Below are 20848 nucleotides of genomic sequence, written 5' to 3' on the forward strand. Positions count from 1 at the left end.
TCTCATGTTTTTATTGTGAACATTTGTTTTGATGATGATGCATCCATGTTTTGGCTAAAAAAAAAAAATCTCTATCAGGGTCACAGGAATAGTCCTCCATTGGGAAACACACAGGTGACATACAGTTGACTGCTGCCTGTGATTACAGATAACAGCAGTGTGACCTTTTAAGTGCAGTAGCCAGAGGCAGATTCAGCTCCAAGGATGGCTTAGGTTTAAACAGCCTGTTAATTCCCACAATATGTCTTCTGTTCTTTTCAATCTGTGGCTTAAGTTTATGGCATGGAGGCAGTTTCTGACCCAGCACACTGCTGTTTACCTAGCCTCCATGTGGGGACTCCTTTAACAGTCTTACTCACTGCTTTTGTTCCTGTGCCATTTAAAGACAACCCGTTTTGTTTTTTTGTTTGGCCAGTGCTTGTTAAATGGCACAGAGGCCAGAGAGAGAGAAGATGTGGCACAAAAAAAAAAAAAGGCTAGGGGGGTTACTGATGGTGGCTAGCCAGCATCGGATACGGATGGCCAGAAGAGGGGAGGCAGGGAGTCGATGTCCCCGGGGCTGCCTTTGTCTGGGGATCATTCCTGAGGGAGCGGCCTTCACTCTGCTGGCTCGTGAAGATAAGCACTCTCTCCACATGCTGAGAGACGCCGATAAGGGGATTGCTTCACTAAAAAAAAAAAAAAAAAAAAAAAAAAAAAAGTACCATTTGAGCTGCTAAAATGAGAGACTTTATCAGCATAGCTGGGAAAACCCCACTCTCATTCCCCCAACCCCAAATCACAATTATAATTTGTTTTTCAATATTCAGCATGCTCTTCATGAAAAAAAGTGCACAGCAGTTATCTTCAAGTTTAATCTGACCTTGTTGGTAGAACAACTAATTTGGATATAATTAGTTATTCTGAAGTATAACTGTATGCTTATTGTAAATGTACAATAAGCATAATGCCCATAATAGTGCCTATTATGACATAAAGAAATTTCTTTTTGAATATATACTTCAGACTGCTAAATATGGTTTATTATATTGTGAATTAACGCTCATTTAAAACATTACAGTTTTGTAAAAGATTTCCTTTGGTGTTGTAAAAGACTGCAGCAATGCAGCATTTTCCTCCTGACTGTCAGAAAACAACTACCCGCTCTTCATCACGATTTAGTTTTCGTTACAGCATCCATGTGCTTCTCTCCCTGAAGCCTGGCAGGTGAGAGAAACACTGGACTGGACAACAGCACAGATGATTGCTGGAATTAGAATCAGTGCTTGTCTAAAAATGTTGCCACTTATTTAAAAAAATGCACAGACAAACGCCTTCGTATGGAGAAATTTTTTCCCTTTGGCACACAGACATAGATTTTAAGCACCGCTTACAATCTCATGTTATCACGTTTCTGTAATTCTGTAATAATAATAATGATTTATGTGAGAATAACAACGGAAACAATAGTAACAAAAATTATTTTCATGAAAATATGTATTTCACATTTGGAACTGCAGGAGGGGAGGCACCCTGGTGCCCTTAATGGACCACACACCTGTGGACGAATGAAAAAAATGTAACTTCATCTCAATAACAAACAAACTAAAAACTTTTAAATATTTAACTTGAATGCATTTCAAAGTACACCATCTTCTCGTATTCATGAAAAGCCCTCAGGAACATGGCAGCCCTGCCTAGAAAAACCTAAGCCTCGTCTGTCCATCACTTCTGCCTGGAACTCGCTCATAGCTCAGCTTGGCCTTCTTCAACTGTGCCAGCCCTGCAAAACAAACACAAATGGATTCATTACTCAGCAACAATCACCTCTGCTTCTTCTGTGCTTGAAGCTTCAAAATCAAGCAAAAACAAGACACTAAGCACACTTGAACCTGACTCTTATTCACCTGTGCCACCAAAGCCTTCAACCTCTCCCCTCCTCTTCCTCTCTTGTCCCATCCAGTACTTGGAGCCGTAGTTTGGGCGACAAATTCTTGTCGTCCCTGCACCGCTGCAGGGGCTGCCATTGTCACTGTGGCCTCCGCCCCATGGCCCTTCTCCTGTAGGGGAGCTGAGGCCGTGGGCAGCGTTGTGGCTATTGGGAGGGTGGAGATCAGTGTAGACTGACGTGTGGAACATCTGACTGTCACTGGAGTAGGCTGGCTGACTCAGGCTGGCATGGAAAGCGGAACTGGAAGCCGACTCCATTTTGAAAGGATTGTCGTCGGTGGTGTGTAGGTACTCAGTGTAGGTGTCACAACTTGTTGGTACCCTCTGTGTCCATTCATCACTTCCTTTTCCTACAACTTTTCCCACCGCTCTCGCAGTTCTGCTCCAATTGGCAACCTGCATCCCCTCCCTTTCGCTGCCCTCCTCTTTCCATGGGTCACTGTTGGTCCAGCTCTTGTGGAAAAGTGTGTTTGAACTGCTGAAGGAGTGGCTCAGGTCAAATTGGAAATCTGCCTTGCCTGGCTCTGGTTCTTTATAGAAGGTTCCTACTGGACTCTCAGCCTGAGACAGGAAGCTGGCGGTATGGTCAGTACTGAATGTTTCTGGTTGGGTGTTGAAGTGTGTGTGCTGGAGGTCTGTACGGGAGCTCCAGGGGCTGTTTGGGGGACTGTGGTCTCTCTGGGTGAATGCTGCCTCTGACTCTGGCTGGCTGGGGACTGTGTTCACATTGTACAGGGAGGTGATGTCACTGAAGAGCTAACATGATGAAGGGGAAAAAGGCCATTAAATGCTGCACTGCCTCTGAAAAGCTCCTACATGATATAGACATTTCTTGAGAACTCAAGGGGGTCATGTGAAAAGGCATGATTTTACCCAAATTTGGAGTATGTCACGGTTGCCTGTATGACTTACTGTGTCTGGCCTTAGCACTGGCTCATTTTTTGCAAACATGTTGATGGCTACCACCAACCACACTATCATTTCACTAAGTTCCCAGACTACTCAAGAACTGACTAAACATCGCAAGAAAGTGACAATTTCTCTTAAAAACTAGATGAAGGCTCTCCACTTTTTCTGCTCAGGAGCCCTAAAAATCTGTTGTGTATATGCTAAGAAAAGTGACTTTGATTTGTATGTTCTGTTTTATTTAATTATGAGAACACTTTTTGAGACTGCAGATATTCATTATCCCAAAAAGAAAGGGAATTCAAAATTAAAAGCATGTTGAATTACAACATTACAACATAAAATGTATTCATTTCACAATCCCCAAAAACAACTTACATCTCCCTGAGGTGGTTTCCATCCCCAGGTAAAGAACCACTGACACTAAATATATCTGGTCATTATTAATATTAGAGGCAGAACGGTAGAAAACACTGTAGTGCTGGACATGGCGACACTGAATGACAATAAGTGTGGTTTTGTATCCCAGCTCACCTTGAGGACTTTATGTGGCACCTCAGGGAGCAGCTCCTCCAGCTGAGAGAGCGAGGCCCCCAGGAGCCACTGGAGGGACGGGGCCCTTCTCAGCATGAGCTGACTAACCAGAGGGCTGATACATGGAAACTGCAATAAACACTCTTCTTCCTAATGGAAATAAAAATAAAAATATAAACACCTAGAAGCACATAAATTAATATCAGTTTTGCTTAACAGTTTTCGATATTCAGCTTATCACCTTTCAAACACTTCACTGACTGCAGGGTTAGACCGATTTACCAATATATCAGGCTGGTATCTGCCTTTTTTTTAAATGCTGGATATTTACATCTACATTTTCCATTTATGATACAAAAGGTTATTCTATAGGTCTTTCTTAAAATATTTTATTATGATTGATAATATTGTTTGACAGAATCTCTTTATTTTGCATTTGCAGTATAGTCTTTGTACATTTTATTTATTCAAACATTTCATCAAAAGGAGATTTGCACTAGTAATTCTCTTGTTTATTTTTTCTATAGTAATTTTCAAATTTAAAGATACTAAATACTGGCAGAAAAAAATTAGCTACTGGCACCTTCAGTTAAAAAAACAAAACAGCAACATTATTGGTCTTAAAAAAAATTGAACCCTCATTGCCGCCGACAATGGAGGTTAGACGGAGTTATGTTTTTGCCTCATGCTGTTTGTTTGTTAGATTTGTTATGGTAAGAACAAATCTGCATCAAACTTGGAGAAAAATTTGGTCACGAGGCTAGGAAGACCTGATAAACCTTTCAAACCAACTGGCCTCAGTGGGTGTGGCAGTGGGTCCGATTTTGGTGAAAATCCAATATGTGGAGCATGCTCTACTGAATTTTTTTCTAGTTGAAGTAGAAGAGGTGAAGTGGGATAAGTCAATTTTCTCTATACTGTTCAAAACAGTGTTCATCTTTTGGGGTAAAAACACAGCAGTATATAGCAGCCATGCTATAAAAACATTTCTAAGGTGTTACTCTGTTAAAAGGCTTTGTTTTTGTGATGTGCTGGTCACCTCTGAGGGCATCACAGCCAGCCAGTCTCTGTCCAGGTAGTGGAGAGGGTCTCTGTCACCGGCTGTCAGGCTGTGGAAGCAGATCTGGCTGATCCACTTGGCTATTTCCTGCACCTCTGACGCTATCAGCACCTGACAGACAGGGAAGGAAATTAAATGTTTTTTGACTGGAAGTGCGAGTGGATGATGCATCATGAAACTCACAATAACAGAAATATACAACTGTAACTGTTTGGCCATGGTGTATTAAAATGTTCATACGGGGGGGAAACTAAAGTTACTGTTCACTAGTCATTTATATGGTGCCTTTGTGGTTAGAATGACGAGCCTGCATCTGAAAGGTTACGGGTTCCTTTGAGCAAGGCACTGCACCCCTATCTACCTCCTGAATATCAGCCATAAATGTTAATTGTTGGTTTCTGCCAAAAGGTACCAAGTCACTTCCACTATTATACAAGAATTTTTTTCCTTTCCAGTTGAAAAGGATGTTTACATTTTGGTTAAATGGAAATATCTAAACACTTATTTACTTGAAGACAAAAATTAACCACCACACACTGAAATAACTTTTGCTGTAACTTTAATGGGAGCAAACAACGCCTTTCGCCTGGTGCTTCCTCAGGTTCATTCGACAAAATTACATCGTCACGGGTGTGATAAATGGTCAGGTCATGACCAGTCATCACATTTTATTTTTTCAAAATATTTCAGCATTTTTATATAAAAGGTAAATCATATTAGGGATTAGTGGCTCATCTTTCCTGAGAGAGAGGAGCCACTAGATCCCCTGGCAGTCACCTTCCTATCTAGTGTTGTAGAGGGACAGCGGTCAGACATTTATCATTCTCATGAAATTTAGCCCATCCTGTTAATCCACCCAGTTGTAGCTGGTTAGGTTCATTATGCTGAGGGTTTGTCAGTATTCTAGTTAAACCAAGGGAAATGGAATAATTCCTGTATCTCTGAAAAATGTTAATTTGTGGAACAATGTAATGGGCTTTTGTATTATGATTGACCTTTTATATGAAAATGCTGAAATATTTGAAAAAATGAAAAATGTGACAACTGGTCATGTGACCAATATGTATTTATCACACCTGTGATGTGTTGTTTGCTCCCAATAAATTTACAGTATACTTGTTTCAGTGTGCGGTGGTTAATATTTGTCTTCAATGAGATGTTCCTGTGACTCACCAGCACCTGATTGCGAATATTGGCTGTACACGTGGAGCCCTGGTTCACTGTGTCACGCTTATTTATTTGACTTGTGGTAATAGTGGAACAGTTTAGATGGATGGAAGCAAACAATATGAGGGTACGATAGATACATTAATTGAAAACATACATACATAAAGGCTTATTTGCTGCCAAAGTGGGTAGTTAAAAGATGGTCTAACCAGCCACAGCTGAAATGTACCAGTGTGTAGTGTGCAGTGTGTGATCATATGATGACAAAGATACACAATAAAAACAGAAACAGCTCTGTTTTAGTTCTCAGGACAAGAAAAGAGGCTGTAGCTGTGCTGCACCTTGACATTTAAGTCCTCTGTCTTCATGCTGAACAGCACTAGAGATGAGTACACCAGCACGAGGTTGCTGAAGGCTTCACTGGAAAATCTGCCAGCACAGAGAAACAAGAAGCAGTGCTGTGGCTCTGGGAACACTTGTGTGCTTGTGTTCGTGTGGAACAATAATGTCAGCTTTTCTGCATGGACACTGACCCTCCTTGGCTGTCTGAGCAGTGTAGGACAAGCCAGCAGCAGCTGTACTGCAGAGACAGAGCAGACAGCCTCATCGCCACTCCCTCACAGGCCCGCTCCCTGCATAGCTCCTTCTGCTCCTACACACACACACACACACACACAGCGCTTAATAATGACACTGGAGATTTTACTCAACGTTTTCATACAATTCCAGTGAAGATCAGTAGAGGGAGACAGAGTGAAATAAACATGTAAGAATCTATAATTTTGTAGCCAGCATTTTTTGCTTTAACTTTTTATTTAACTATTGAAGGACTATCTCTTTCAGCACTTCCCTGCCTCACTCTAAAGGAGCTGTATGTTGGTTTCCAAGTGGAAAAGAGAAAAGTGATGCTTTCACATGCTATCAGAAAAAACAAACAAACAAAAAAAACAACATATTTCCTTCTTGGTGATTACATAACTTTTTTAAAGCAAGAAGACACAGAATGCACATCAATGTTCACACAATGTTGCTCATGTTTGCTCATCATTTGTCTTGAGATTTTGATTTTCCAACCAAGCAGCGCATGAATGCAATGATGTTTGGCAACCAATTCTGAATTTCTGGATGTCAGAGCTTCCCATAAGTATGCAAACATACCATGAAACAGTGTGTTTACTCAGGCAAGTTTCAAGTCTCTGCAAGTTGGTTGTTGTACCAAACTGAAATGATAGTCTGCCTGGAATCTAGGAAAAATGCATTCACACATCTTAAACAGAATGGTATGCTTTGGGAAATGGTCACCACTAATAAAAAGTATATGGGAGTTGTAGTAAATTGGCTACAATATGCAAAAACTGTACTGTATGATCTTTTAAAGATTTGTTCAAAGGCACTTTGCCAAATATTTGTTTTGGGAGGACAGAGCATTTCTCATTCATGTTCACACACCCTGCTGATTTGGTTAGAGACCCACTCCTCCAAGCTCAGGAGAGCTTGGAGGAGCACCTTTGCTCCTCCAGTACCTGAATGATGATAGCAGTACTCTCATCCACTGTGATCACAGTGTAGTGATGTGTCCCTCCTAGCATCTGCAGGGACGGAGAGTGGCTCCTCTCCAGCACAGTTATATTAAACCTATAAAACAACACACATAAATTCATCTAGTTAGTTTTATATAAGGAAGGCATTATTATGTATTATTTAAAAAGATTGTTTCCTTTATTGGACAGTTTGCAGAGAAGAGAGAGGAGGCTGATCAGACCAGAGTCAATCACTAAGGGTAATTTCAACACTGTAGGTATGTTTTAGCCCTCATCTAGCTCAGCTCTAGACCATGGAGCAAATACATTATTAGATGGAAACGTAAAATAGTAAAGTTTAAGATAATGCTTTACTTATGCTGTTACATTTTTGTCATATGGCCCAAAAGATGTAGTCTTGAGACCAAGACATCCACTTAACTTAATTTCAGCCTGGATGTATATAACAATTATACATCTTTCTAACAGCCAATAAACATAAAATTTCTCAGTCTGATTAGATTTGACTGAAAGAAAGGGAAGACTTACGTTGACTCCAGTATCTGTAGCAGTAATGGACAGCTGAGAAGCCCCTCAGTCACAATTAACACATAGGGGATGTTGTCCTCCAGGCACCAACAGGCTGTCTGGGTCTCTTCTGGAGCAACACACACACACACACATATAAAATATCACTTTACTCTTCAAAACAAAGATTGTTAAAACTTGTTTAATCTAACATCTGACCAGCACTTGGGAGGACTGTCTGGAAGGTGAGATGGCTGATGCTCCTGTCTCTGCAGACAGCAGCCCATGGAGAAAGGCCTGAGTGGTCATACTCCACCACCAGGGAGAAACACTGCCAGGGGAAGTCAGCGCCTATATGCTGTCCACACACCACCACACACACACTGTTGTGCACGCTGGTGAGAGATGGGAGAAATGGAAGGCTTTCTCAAAGTGACCGCAAAACTCTCTTCAGTATCAAATCACGAAAATACTTTGCTACAACATGGCCAAACAATTATCATTTAATGAAAAAGGAGAGCAATGCAAGGCACTCTTTAACTTCTTCATGCAGTGTGGTGAAATGAGGGTCACAGCATGGTTGAAATACATTCTTTTTAACTACCAATACACTAAAGGTTTTTTGAATTACTGTTTGATGAAAGCCTTGGAACTGCTTTGTTTTGTCAATAAGCAACAACCCCAAACCAAAGAGCTCTTTCAACGGATGTCCCCACAAACCAAAACACTCTGTTTTTTCTTCTTTGAATCAGAATTTCTTGTATACATCACTTTAATGCCAAAGAAGAAAATTACCAGCCCCCAGCCCCCACTAATAGTATAAGAATGCTGCATACAATACAATCTGCAGTGAATGCAGACACTTTGTAAACAATTATACATTTTCCATGATAGTGACACTACAAACCCACCTGCTGACCATCCTGGCACCATTCAGTTTAGTCTTGGTTTCATCGGGACACACTGCAGTTACAGCTGTGCCTGAGACGAAAAACAAAGATATTTATTTAACTACATGACTCTTATGATGAAGTGTTTTAGCAGGTGAACTGTCTGAACAGATTTCAACACAACCAGACTGCAGCTGCTGTGGGTCATGACAGGTTATATGGGGCAGGTTATACCGTTGTTTATGAGAACATGATTTGTATTCCAAACTCACAGCTGCCATTACAAACTTGGGCCCACCAATACATTTATTTGTAACGCCCTTATCGACATCTCTGCTGTCTTCCCTGGGCTTCATGAACCTGCGGTGCATCCTGTGGGTTGCAGTGCGTCACTGTAGGCTAACGAGGCTCACTTTCGGCGACACATGGAGCGCCTGATTGTCAACACCCAAGTCCCGCCCCCGCCCTACTTCTGAATGGCTAGTAGGCCTATTGTTAGTGTGGTTGAGAACGAAAGCTGCACTTCTATTGGATCCAGAGACATGTCTGTTAGATAAATCTAGGCGGAATACTATCAGTCCTGTATACTGTGACTCATTGTGGAAGATGGAACACATGTATGCATACACACTAAGATCATATGAAGTCATCACCCTATCAGTCATTTGTGCAGTTGAACTGGTGTGGAAAAGATACAGATCCAGTGACTTTACAGAGATCAAAAGTTGCTTACCGGTCACTTGGCTCAGGCCTTCGATGAGGATGTTTCTGGCACTGTCAGAGTCAGCTGTTATTATGACTAGAACCTAAAACAAGGCACATCAGCCGGGATCCCAGTGGGTTTTTTCAAGAATAAGCAGAAAAAACATCATGCTCACTTCACTGCCCTTTTTTGTATTTTACAGCAATATTCTTGACTATTTTACTGTACACATTTTAAATGAAACAAAATGATTCAATATCAGCAAATTACATGAACTAAAATCATAACACAGTACATGACTACACAAACTGAACTGTCAACACACAGGGTGGATGTAGTTTTTGGATTTGAAGTGAACACTGACTTTGTCCATCATGTTTTGTTGCCTCCTGCTGTGTAGCCATGTGGCCAGCTGGTCCTGCAGCTCTAGCAGTTTGACGTTGGGCTCCTGGTTTCTCTGACTGAGGTAGAGGAGGATCTGCAGCCTCCTCACCAGCTGCTGCAGACTCTGCCCTGCACAGGACTTGGCCAGGTAGGCTACTCTTGGTGCAAGACCCCAGATGCAGAGAGGACAAGGCTGTAAGTATCACTATAGAGTGTTTATGTTACAGTCACTGCAAGAAAACAGTATAGGCACATGCTGATAAATCACTGTGGTAAGGTTCTAGTGCAGCCACAAACACTTAATCCTAATTTAATTAAGCATGAAAAGACCTTCAGGTGCAAAATAATGATAATGTGATTCTCTGTTAATCCTTGCATTCCTCCTCCCACAAACACACAATTTAAAATGTTAACAAATCTAATCATGTTTGTAGAACATGTTCTCAGCTATCAAGCAAGATTTTATGATTTTAAAATGTTTTCCACAAAAATGCTGTTGTTAATCTTATGTCAGCATCAAATATAACAACATCAAAATAAAAAAGCATTTTATGATTGTTTTGCCACAGATCCTGAATCTTCATTTTGCCCCATCATTACAAATATGTAATATGACCCCAGAAAGAATAGTCACTACTGAGGCAGTGACTAATGGGGATCAACAATAAACAATAAACATATGTGGGATTAAATGTTGTCCATAATACTATCCTATATCTCTGTTAAAACTGTGACCTTATGTGTAACATTTTGTTTAGTATTCAAAATATTAGACATTGAAAAGTATGCTTCAAAATTCAGCAAGCTAAATGCTTAACAAAATTTGTTCTATCTTTGAGCATGATTACAACAGGTTGTTTATAGTAATTATGTTAACCTCTCACTTGATTCTTTTTCAATCACATTATGTAAAACCTTCAACATAAATAAAAACATGAGAGCCTTCAAATCTGTGATTAACATGTTGACGTGTCAGCAGTGGGTACACACTGTCACTGACCCACAGCGGTGCTGAGGTCACACTTCAGGAGCAGGTCCTTGACTGTCACCAGGACGTGTACCACAGCCACCTGGTCAAAAAGAAGCTTCTGATCTGCAACACAACAAAAGGACAGCAATGTGATTTTACATACTTTGAATGTGAATTTACTGGATTAGTAGTTGCATACTTAACTGTTAAAAAAACTGTGATAAATACAGTCTATAGGGACAGAGTATACTGGATTTGGAGGACAACAAACAGTGGTAGGACAATGCACAGGGAGACAACTGACTAAGAAATGGAGGATCCAGCAGTTGCTACAACTGTGAATATGCATCACAAAATGACACCCCTCACCTCTGACCAGCTCCTCGCCACATGTCCTGTAGAGCTCTACTTCCTGCTGTTTGAGGAGAAAGTGTGTCTGATCTGGATCTAGGCTGCTAAGATCTCCCCAGGCTGGGTGGGTGAGCCCCAGCTCCTTTGCCCTGCACAGATATGGCTGAGCAAAGGCCAGCACTTCACAGTAGGCATGCCACTGGGTCTCTGCAAGGGAGCAGGGAACATGGGACTTACAAACACAAACTCCCAACACCATCAGAATTAGGACTGTAAATGATTAATCAATGACTGACTAATTGGAGTTCAACTGTTGATCTGTCAATCTGAACAATATGCAGTCTGCTGCTGGGCTGCCTTAGCGGTTTTTAGTGATGTCATTATTTAACTTCAACACATGGGGGCGCACAGTAACCATGATGGAACCGGCAGGCTCACAGCAGTCTCTACAGAGGCTTCAGATTTAGCAAAATGAAGCCTTGTAAACACTTCAGTGATTCACGTAGGTTTACATTTTGCTGTGTGAATAGTTTATAAAATAAATACTTTCAAATGCTTTTATTGTGTCTTACTATTATTGGATTTTGATTGCTGATGATAATCAGTCAAACAAATCATTTAAAACTGACATCCCTCATCTGAAATTATCCATCCTTTTCCCAACAGATGCTGTCTCATTTGAAAAAACTTGTTATATTTGTTTTGTAAGTAAAGTGATGGTGTAGTGAGTACACTTTACCTGTTGCCTGCACCTGTACAACTTTATTGCCTGGTTTGTCCTGAAGGTCAGGAAGACAGACAGTCGGACTGTCTGTCTGATAAGCTGGTTTCTGCTCTCTGGTAGCATGTCCAACGACAGCACCACTCATAGGTCCTCCATCTAGGTGTTGCATCTCCTCTGGAGTCGGCTCCAGATCAGGATGTGATGCTGGTTGCTTCACCTCTGAATCCGATAAACACAGTGCAGGTTTAGGTTACATGTAACAATACACATCTATAGATTTTTAGTAGCTTACACCTACAGAACAAAAAGTTTTGTTTGAGTGCTGACACTCTGACCATGAGTTGCTAGTGTTATAAAGTCCATATAAACTAAGCCAATAAGCATGGCAACTAGACAATATTTCAATATCATCTTTGATCGTCTCTCAGTGAAATCATATTGTGAAGAAACAAAGATACCAAGTTACTGTAATGTAGAATTCTGTCAGTTACTGTAGTGATGAAAAGCACATGCTAAAATGCTAACAAAAAAAAACTAAACAAATAATTTAAAAAAAAGCAGCTCAATGTCATGAACATCAGTTTGACTAAACCATGTGGTTTTGCATATTTCAGCAGATGTTGCCGTATCAGAACTGAAATGTCTTACAGTTATGATCATAGTCATAGTGTCTGTATGACCAAGTACAATTTTTTAAAATGAGACAATGGGTTTAAACAGCATAATGGTGCAATTCTGGACAATAGCTTTGTAGGCTTGCAGGCTTGCTGCAATACCTTAAGTTTACTTGATGGATCTGAGCGCAGGCTCTTGACTAGCACACTGAAAATGCCAGTGCAGTGGCAGGAAAAATCTACAGTACAACACAGAGGTAGCTGTGGCTTCAACCAGCAAACAATACACCTACTGAGTCATCTGAACCAAATTAGCTATATCCACACGCCACACCGCAGTCTACCTGGAGAAGTGGCACAGCTCTGAGGGAAGACAGGAGAAGCATCTCTCAGCTGGGTCCTCAACATTATGAAGGTGGATAGAGGGTCCAGGTCTTTGTTTGGTGGATGCTTGGCTACTGGGAGACTCCTGTGATTATCTCTCACACTGAGTCTTGGCAGGACGGCCTGCCTGGGGACAAAGACACTACCACCTTCATCTCTGCCTGTGTGGCTCGTCACCTCGTTAAGAGCTGTGGACGCCGCTGGACGTTCTGAAAACATCTTTCCAGAACTCTCTCCTTCAGTATCAGTTGTAATATTAGCTACTGAAAACACTGAGGCTCCAGTTTTTTGTTTCTTATTGTTTGTGGTTGTGGTATGAGCCGGGAGGATGCTATGAAGCGTATCGCAGGCAGCCTCTTTTTTGTGAGGGGTAGCATTTGTAGCAACTTCAGTCAGAAAAGCCACATTTCCGGATTTGTTTGGGCGAGATGATGAAGTAGGGCATGAGGAATTCTTCAGGATGGATCTGACTCTGACCTCAATGACTGGAGCTGGAGGCAAAGGAGACAAAGGCATAGAAGTGTAAATGAGAAATTTTCTGAAACAACTGCAATCAAAAGATTTTTATAGTCCTAAGCAGGAGGTCTGGTTTGAAGAAGAGCATAAAATGTCATAAAAAAACAAGTGACAGAAAATAGAACAGAAAAGAAACTAACAACCTCTTTTTACCCTAAAATATACTGCAATGGATTCCATACAAATTATCTTAAGAGATAATTGGTTCAACAGAAACTAAAACATCTGACGGTACTCACATTCAGTTTCGTGAAGTGACTGTTTGGTGAACGCTTCCATCTTCTCCTCCCTGGCAGAGGGAAACTCAGAGCTCAATCTCTCTGTGAACTCACAGCAGCTGGACAGATACACCTGTGGCACTCCTGTCTCCATCTGCGACTGCAGTTTGTCACTGAAGCCATCACTGACACTGGCAAAACTTTCTTCACATATATTAAGTAATTTAATGGTTTCAGACAGAGGCTGGAGCTCGACAGCTGGTTCAGCTCTTTGGGGCTCTGTTGGAAAAGAGACAAGCTTGGATTTTTCATGGCTCAGTAAGTGGTGTACAGAAGATCAGAGATTAGAGGCCACAGTACAATTTGTAATTTGCTGTCAATAACTACAGTTGCTACATTCATACAAACTGTATGGCTAAACTTTGGTGTTACCTGCCAATAGCAACCTCAGCATAAAGTTTAGGTGCTTCTCTGCCTTCCAGAGTGCCATCTCCATCTCCTTTTGATCTCTCTCTGATACCAAATACCTATATGACAGTTATTAGTATCAGAAGAACTTGTTTTTCTTCACGATACACAATTTGCACCTCTTATGCATGTATCAATATCCTCTCTTTTGTAGTGTTTTGTCGTAACAACTTTTACCTGCATTTGTTAAGAGACAACAGGGCATTTTGCTTTAGGATGATATCCAGGTTTACTTTCCATTCTCCTATGACTGCATTCTTCTGTCTGAGATTCATTTTATTTACCACTGTCTTATACATTTGCTGTTCTGCTGTTTTCCACCTTGTTGCATTTTGTTGCAATTTCAGTTCTGTTCTCCAATTTAACTCTAATTTTTAAACTTTTTTCTTTTTTTTTTTCATTTGAGGTTAGACTTTTTCTGTGTGCGCCTTTTGTTTTTCTGTGTTGCCTGCACACAACTGTGTTATTTTCATTGTAGAGCTAATTTTTTTTTATTGCATCATATTTTATTAGTGTGTATCACTTCTTCGTTTACATTTACACAGAAAATAAGCTACACTTAACAAAATCTCCACAAGGTGACCTCATATTACTCACTGTCTGCAGACCGGAGACAGCTGTTCCTCTTGGAGATCAAATTTGGACAAACATGTTTGGGTGAGGCTGGACCTGGGAGTTTGAGTCAGTATCACGTCCAGCTCCATTTCAGTGGGAAGTCCTTGGAGACAAACTTAGCTTAAGCATCTCAGAGGTAACAAATTGGAAAATACCTCCAGCCACTATTCAGATACTTGGCTAGGGAGTTTGTTTACTATACCAGCCACTCTGGGGGATAATTATTTGTTGTTTGGAGGTCTAATTTTATTGTAGAAATCTAGCTGGCAGGTAAAACAGTAAAAGTGACTGGTAAATTTTGAGATGAACCAGCCACCAAGGCCTCTAGACAGAAAATTAGTTTCCTGTCCTGAGACTAAGAATCATGATAAACAGTTTGTTCACTAAATAACACAACTTAACGCTGCATTAAGTGCATGTTGACTGTGAGCTGTACCTGCAAACTGGGAGTCAAACAGATCTCCATGCATCTTGCATTCAGATATGGTTTCCTTAGGCATGTCAAACTGGGAAATGTCCACCCCCAATAATGCAGCTGAAGGGGAGGCTGAAAGAAATGTGACTGTCAGTTTGTTTGTTTTTTTTTTAATGTGGTGCTGCTCTTTCCCATTTGTAATTTGCTCTTAAGAAGGTGATTCCATTCTTCTCACCTTTATGAAGCACATCCAGGACTGGAGGCTGCTTGTCCAGCATTTCAGGAGAAATATTCATGACACCCCAAATGCTTGGAAACAGAGTCCAGTTGTCTCTGCTGAGTTTGAGGGTGTCCACTTCGACAGGTAACAGCAGAGACTACACAGAAAATGATCAGTGGTACATGAGGGTCATTTCATGCACTACCAAATGATTTGACCTTTATAATATCAGTTCTGTCTTGATTACCTCTTCGTTTATTAGTGTCTCTTTGCCAAACTCTTCATAAATCTTTGAGCAGGTCTGAATACCACTGGTGTGTACATCAGGAGGTGCTTCAAAGGACGCACAGTGCCTGAAGAGTGGTAATCCAATAAACTGCAACATTATTCTTAACCAAATGTAAGGAAATAATGGGACAATTCAGACTGTAAAGTAACATGTTTGTCCACTGGTCACAGTAGCAGGTGGATTACAAAATACACCAGCAACTCTAACCAGCAAACTATAATAATAAGAGGAAAATTGGATGTAGTGTCTAAATGGTGGCTGGTTATCTGACAAAGTGGACAAGTAGGTAAACGTGCCCACAGTCGAAATGTAATTTACACACAAATGGGAACTGTTGGCCATGTTGTACCAAAATATTCATAATGACATACTGAATGCACTGCAGCTGCTTTAACAGCCCTTCACATCTCTCTCACTACTTTAACAGCCAGCTATGATACTATATGAATAAAAAATCCAGGGTTTCCACTGCCAAATGTAAGATTCCCAGACTTTACCATGACTTTCCCTGCTTAAACTGTTGAATTTCTATGATCTATCCAAAAATATATATATATATTTTATCTTGACCAAAATTTTAGATACTTCAGGATGAACACATGCAGCCAAGTTTCACCTCAGTATGGTGTCTTCAGAGAGGGTTTCTCCTGTGGAACTGAGAAAAGGGTCGGCCACAGGCAGGTTTCTGAGCCTGGACAGCTTGGCCTTCAGCGTGGGTAAATGCCTTTTAAACTGTGGCAGGTGATCAACAAGGACAACCTCTTCTGGCAGGAGGAGATCTACAAAAAATGTAATTAGTCCACATGTCTCCTTTAAGTAAGACACATTTCATCAGTAACATCAGTAACGTATTCCATGATCATGCTTTCAAAGTACTACATTAAATGTGAGATTGCTAGAATTAAATAACTGAAAGATCCCCTCCACTCAAAAATGTGTTTTTCTTAAGTTTATGTGCCCTAAAATGTTTGAACTTGACTATCCTAACTTGTATCTGTGCAAATTTTGTCACTGGGAAAGGGTTTTCACATTCCTCCTTCCTGAAATGTGAGATTCAGACATACCCCTGGCCAGTTAGATTTAGTAGAACAGAGTAATATCTAAGCTGTTATAAGACATAATTTTTTATGTTTTCTCATGGAAAAAAATTGTAAATGTGTAATACTGATGAAAAGAGAGGTTTTCAGGGGTTTAATCAACAGCTGGAGTGGGACTTCTCTTAGCTTACCCTTGTTCTGATATTTCTCATACATCTGGTCAGTTAGGTATTTGGAAAAGGATTCGTGACATGGATCACGGATTTTTGACTCTTTTAAGAGGGAAAAGTATTCATCCAGGTCCAGATCCTCTTCAGAGTTAGGATTTGAACTGGGTACCATCTCCAGTGAATGCCCTTTCAACTGGCTCATGGTAATACCAAAACTGCAATAAACAAAAACTTCTAGTCAAAATTACTAGATTTCAACTATCAGCAAGCCGCTTTATTATATATTTAACATAATGAAAGGAAACAGGTGTGGTGTAACTCATGCTTTAAAGTGACAGTACCTTTCCAGTGAATTAATGGGTTGCTCTTTTCCTCCTAAGTCGTCTAGTACAGATCCACCAACAAACAGTTTGCAGGTGGATATCACCTTACCTATCAAGCACAACAGGTATACTAAAGAGTTGATGTATTAATAAATGTCATTGGATGTGAGTTAAATGCAGTTTTGCTGTACACAGACACAGATTGGTCAGAAATAAATTCTGTGTACCAAAAAACAACTAACAAGTATCCCCATATATCCTCATACAGATTGCAGTATAGTATGTATGGTTATAATTTTCACTGAAAGTCAAACCCTTGTAAATACCTCTGACCTACAAAACACAGAAAAACATTTCCCGCTGTCTCCCATTGTAGGGCTGACCTGTAATTAACATTTAAGACACTCATCATCTCTGAAGGTGATGCAAGTGATCGGTTCACCTCTGATCCACGGTGTCCTGTAGGCGACCTCTGGGACATTTCCAGTGTGGGGGTAAATGTCACTGCTGCCAGCCTCGTAGGGCATCGGCAGGGCCAGCCAGCTCATTGTCACCTTGTGATTAGTTGTTGTCTGAAAAAGGACACAGAGCAAAAGGGGCTGAAGTGGTAGCAGAAAGAAGCCACAAGGCAGGGCAGATTTGTGAACTAAAATTAACTCTGAGGTATACTGGATGGAGACTCACCTCACAGACATAATCAAAAGCTTTATATCTGATGGCAGAAAAAAACTGTCTTGAACGAGAGTTGATATTGTCAGACCTGGAGAGCATACAGGAGAAAAACATGGAATGATGAAGGAGGAGAAAGGTTTGTAAATGGAAATTAGAGTATGACCTCTAGGTGGTGGTCATTAGTCGGCCCTGATTTATCAAACAATATTAATTTTAAAATAAAAACATTAATTTCTCTTGGAAAAAAGTATCCTGTGACTTAACCTACACCTACCAGATGCTATTAAGATTTATGTCTACCTGAAAAAAATAATTATATTCCATAAATCATAAAATGTTTGAGTATAAGACCAAGCTAAATATCATCTAGCTTCTTGTTTAGCTAAGTTAGCTAGTTAAGAAAAAAAGGCTAGCTCGCTAGATTAACTTACAACGTTAATTTATATCATTACTATATTTTTTTTTTTTCTCCTGAAGACTTTCAACACTAAAAAGATTCTTACACAAAACCTTATGGGCGAAATTTGACCATTCAAAAACTAAACAGATTTGAACTTTAGGAAACTTACATTTTGTCATCTGGCTAAATAAAAATAAATCTTTTCGGATCTGGACGGACAAACCGACAAACTGTGGCCTGCGCGCGCCGGGCAGGAACATCAAAGATCGTCTGTGTGAAAGAGAAGAATGAAGATGAGTCACTCAGCAGTGAAAAGTAGGTATAAATGTGAAGCCGTCTGGCATGGACTCTCCTCCTCCAGCCCCAGATTTATTACAGGTGTATGCACACAGATACAGCACAGTCAGCACCGATGGAAGTAGGCTATAATATCAAAGTATGTTGAAAAGCTGAAAAGATATTCAACACTGAATTCCATAGGACCTTATCTTTGATTGTTGTTATTATTTTTAAATAAAACAACAAACAAACGAAAAATCCAAAAACTAAAACTCAAATTCAAAATTGCTTTGAGCTCAAGTATAAAATGTCATTCTAAAGGGTGCGAAAATAATCTGATTAGATAGGCTAATTAATAATATGACAAAGATACACTATGCAAAAAATCAAACCTGCATCTAAATAAGCCACATAAAGAAATGGTGATTTAGTTGTTGTATTTATGAAGACAAACCAGCTCACACATCCACACTGGAGTGATTCAGTTAGTCTTTTATAAACGCCATTTTCCTTACTTGAAATTTCAAAGGTTTTCCTCTGCAGATGCTTATTGTTTGCATTCAACCACAAGGTGGCAGTATTCAATCAAAAAATAAAGAGTCAATTATGGCAACAAAATTTGAGTGTCAGTCAAACGCCATAAGGTAACTCATTTTCCTCCTACACTGAATAATGTGAAGGTATTAGGCCAGTATCCAGAGGTTTAATAAAATAGTTTTAACTACATATAGGGTAATTAAATATCATATTAGACATGAAAATAGGATAAAGGGTGCTTGTTTTACAATTTAAGATTCCTAAGTGAAAGAACATCAAATAGCTTTGTTTTCTTTCTGAAAGTTGAGTGTAGATGTTGTAATTGTTGTTGTTGACATGTGTGTCATTTATGAGTGTGCTTGTAAAGTGTGTGCATGATCTCATTGCACATTTCTCTTAAAACAACAAACAAATGAAAAAACTACAACTCAAATTCAAAATTGCTTTTAACTCAAATATAAAACATCATTCTCAGGGGTGCGAACATAATCTAAGATGGGCTAATCAATAAGATGCACCAAACAAAAAAAAAAAAAAAAAATAATAATAATAAAAATAAACCTGCATCTAAATAAGTCACATAAAGAGATTATGATTGACTTATTTTAAGTAATCAAAGGCTGTTCCCAAAAAGCTGATGAAATAGTTGTGGGTGCTTATGAGCTTTATTAGCTTTCCATTAAGGTGACAAAAAAGAAAAACATGGAAAATGACATAGGACGGTGTGTGTTTTAGGCCTCTAGACGTCATCATTGATGTCTGAGTCTGGGAATTTTTTTTTTACTGGATGACAGTAAATCTTCTCGCACGGGAGTGAGGACCTATAGCATGGATTCACACTGACATGCAACTTCATCTGACGAGCTCTAATGAAAGCAGCATTTTCTCTCCTTCTATGGAAATCACATACACAACCCAAGGCACACACACACACACACACACATGCATGCGTGCACATACATATACAACCATCAACACACACACACACACACATTCCCCTCTGTAAAAATTCCCACCAGGAAACGCCTCACTGGTCAGGTATAAAACTCAAAGTGGTTGAAAATCCTCAAATGACAGAAGCACACCCAACTTAAATGGAGCACATTCTCACTCAGGTGACGATCAAGTTACCTGTGGGGGATTGTTGCAAAAAGCGGATTGAGCTGCACAATGGAAATCACCAGAATCAAGGTGACGCCTAGAAATCTTTTCGCAAAAATCTCAGCTGGAGTACATACAACTTTTGACTCAATTTTCAATTTTTTTTTTTTACCCCCTTTGTGTTTATTGTATTCTTACAGGCCTGACATCTGACCTAAGCCTGTATCACAGTAACCTAGAATGACAGGACAATGGCTTTTCATCATGTTGGTATTTTGGTCACACCCTGCTGAGATCGACAAGATTGTCATTGCTACCACACCTCGTGCACCCGTGCATCTGTTCACCCATTTTCCAGAAATAGCAAAAAAAAAAAATCTAGAAATTACAAAACATAGCAACACTGAGTGACTTTCATGCTCCGCTGCGGTTTTTCATCCCCAAGCTACTTGTACATTTGCACACAAACACACACAGAAAGGCACAGAAACCACACACACACACACACAAAGGTCTGTTATCTGAGAACAGTGTATTTGGGTCACCTGAGGTTTTGTAGTTTCTGCCCTTTTGGTGCAGTTGAGAATTACACATTTGCCTGGTTTCTCCCTCCTATTATGTCCCTGGTGTATCAGTCCAAGTTTCTCAATGGGGTCAAATCTCACCCCTTTGCAGTTTTTACTCGCTTTGGTTTTCTTTCTTGAGATTGTGTACAATGCAACTGGTCTTTTGCTGCAGCATCAACAGATCCTCGAAATGTTTATTAGACCTTTTTTTTTACTCTGAAGAAAAATTCCAGATAATGCAAAAACTATGCGAAAATGTCAGTTTTTTAAAATAGTAATACCAAGGAGTGTAAAATATCCATACACACATTTAATGATTAATCAATGTTTCAACTATAGGAGGTCTTTTTTAAGATTT

General features: G+C 39.9%; 1 protein-coding gene across 1 annotated transcript; it reads right to left on the reverse strand.

Annotated features, from left to right (window-relative positions):
- Positions 1-1676: 1676 nt before the first annotated feature.
- shoc1 (shortage in chiasmata 1) lies at positions 1677-18200 on the reverse strand. The gene is made up of 27 exons (XM_030059696.1): positions 18177-18200; positions 17620-17695; positions 17378-17507; positions 16954-17044; positions 16634-16827; positions 16022-16184; positions 15364-15469; positions 15132-15273; positions 14464-14584; positions 13831-13925; positions 13420-13677; positions 12625-12852; positions 11682-11885; positions 10961-11149; positions 10622-10714; positions 9602-9774; positions 9268-9340; positions 8556-8625; positions 7864-8039; positions 7666-7771; positions 7120-7231; positions 6124-6248; positions 5938-6025; positions 4409-4540; positions 3370-3519; positions 1887-2685; positions 1677-1762 (listed from the first exon to the last, which is right to left on the reverse strand). Coding segments are annotated over exons 1-27 (4182 nt in total). The 5' UTR covers positions 18179-18200.
- Positions 18201-20848: the final 2648 nt, after the last annotated feature.

The sequence above is a fragment of the Myripristis murdjan genome, chromosome 9 (genome assembly GCF_902150065.1).
Source record: "Myripristis murdjan chromosome 9, fMyrMur1.1, whole genome shotgun sequence".
In the NCBI taxonomy this organism is placed as follows: Eukaryota; Metazoa; Chordata; class Actinopteri; order Holocentriformes; family Holocentridae; genus Myripristis; species Myripristis murdjan.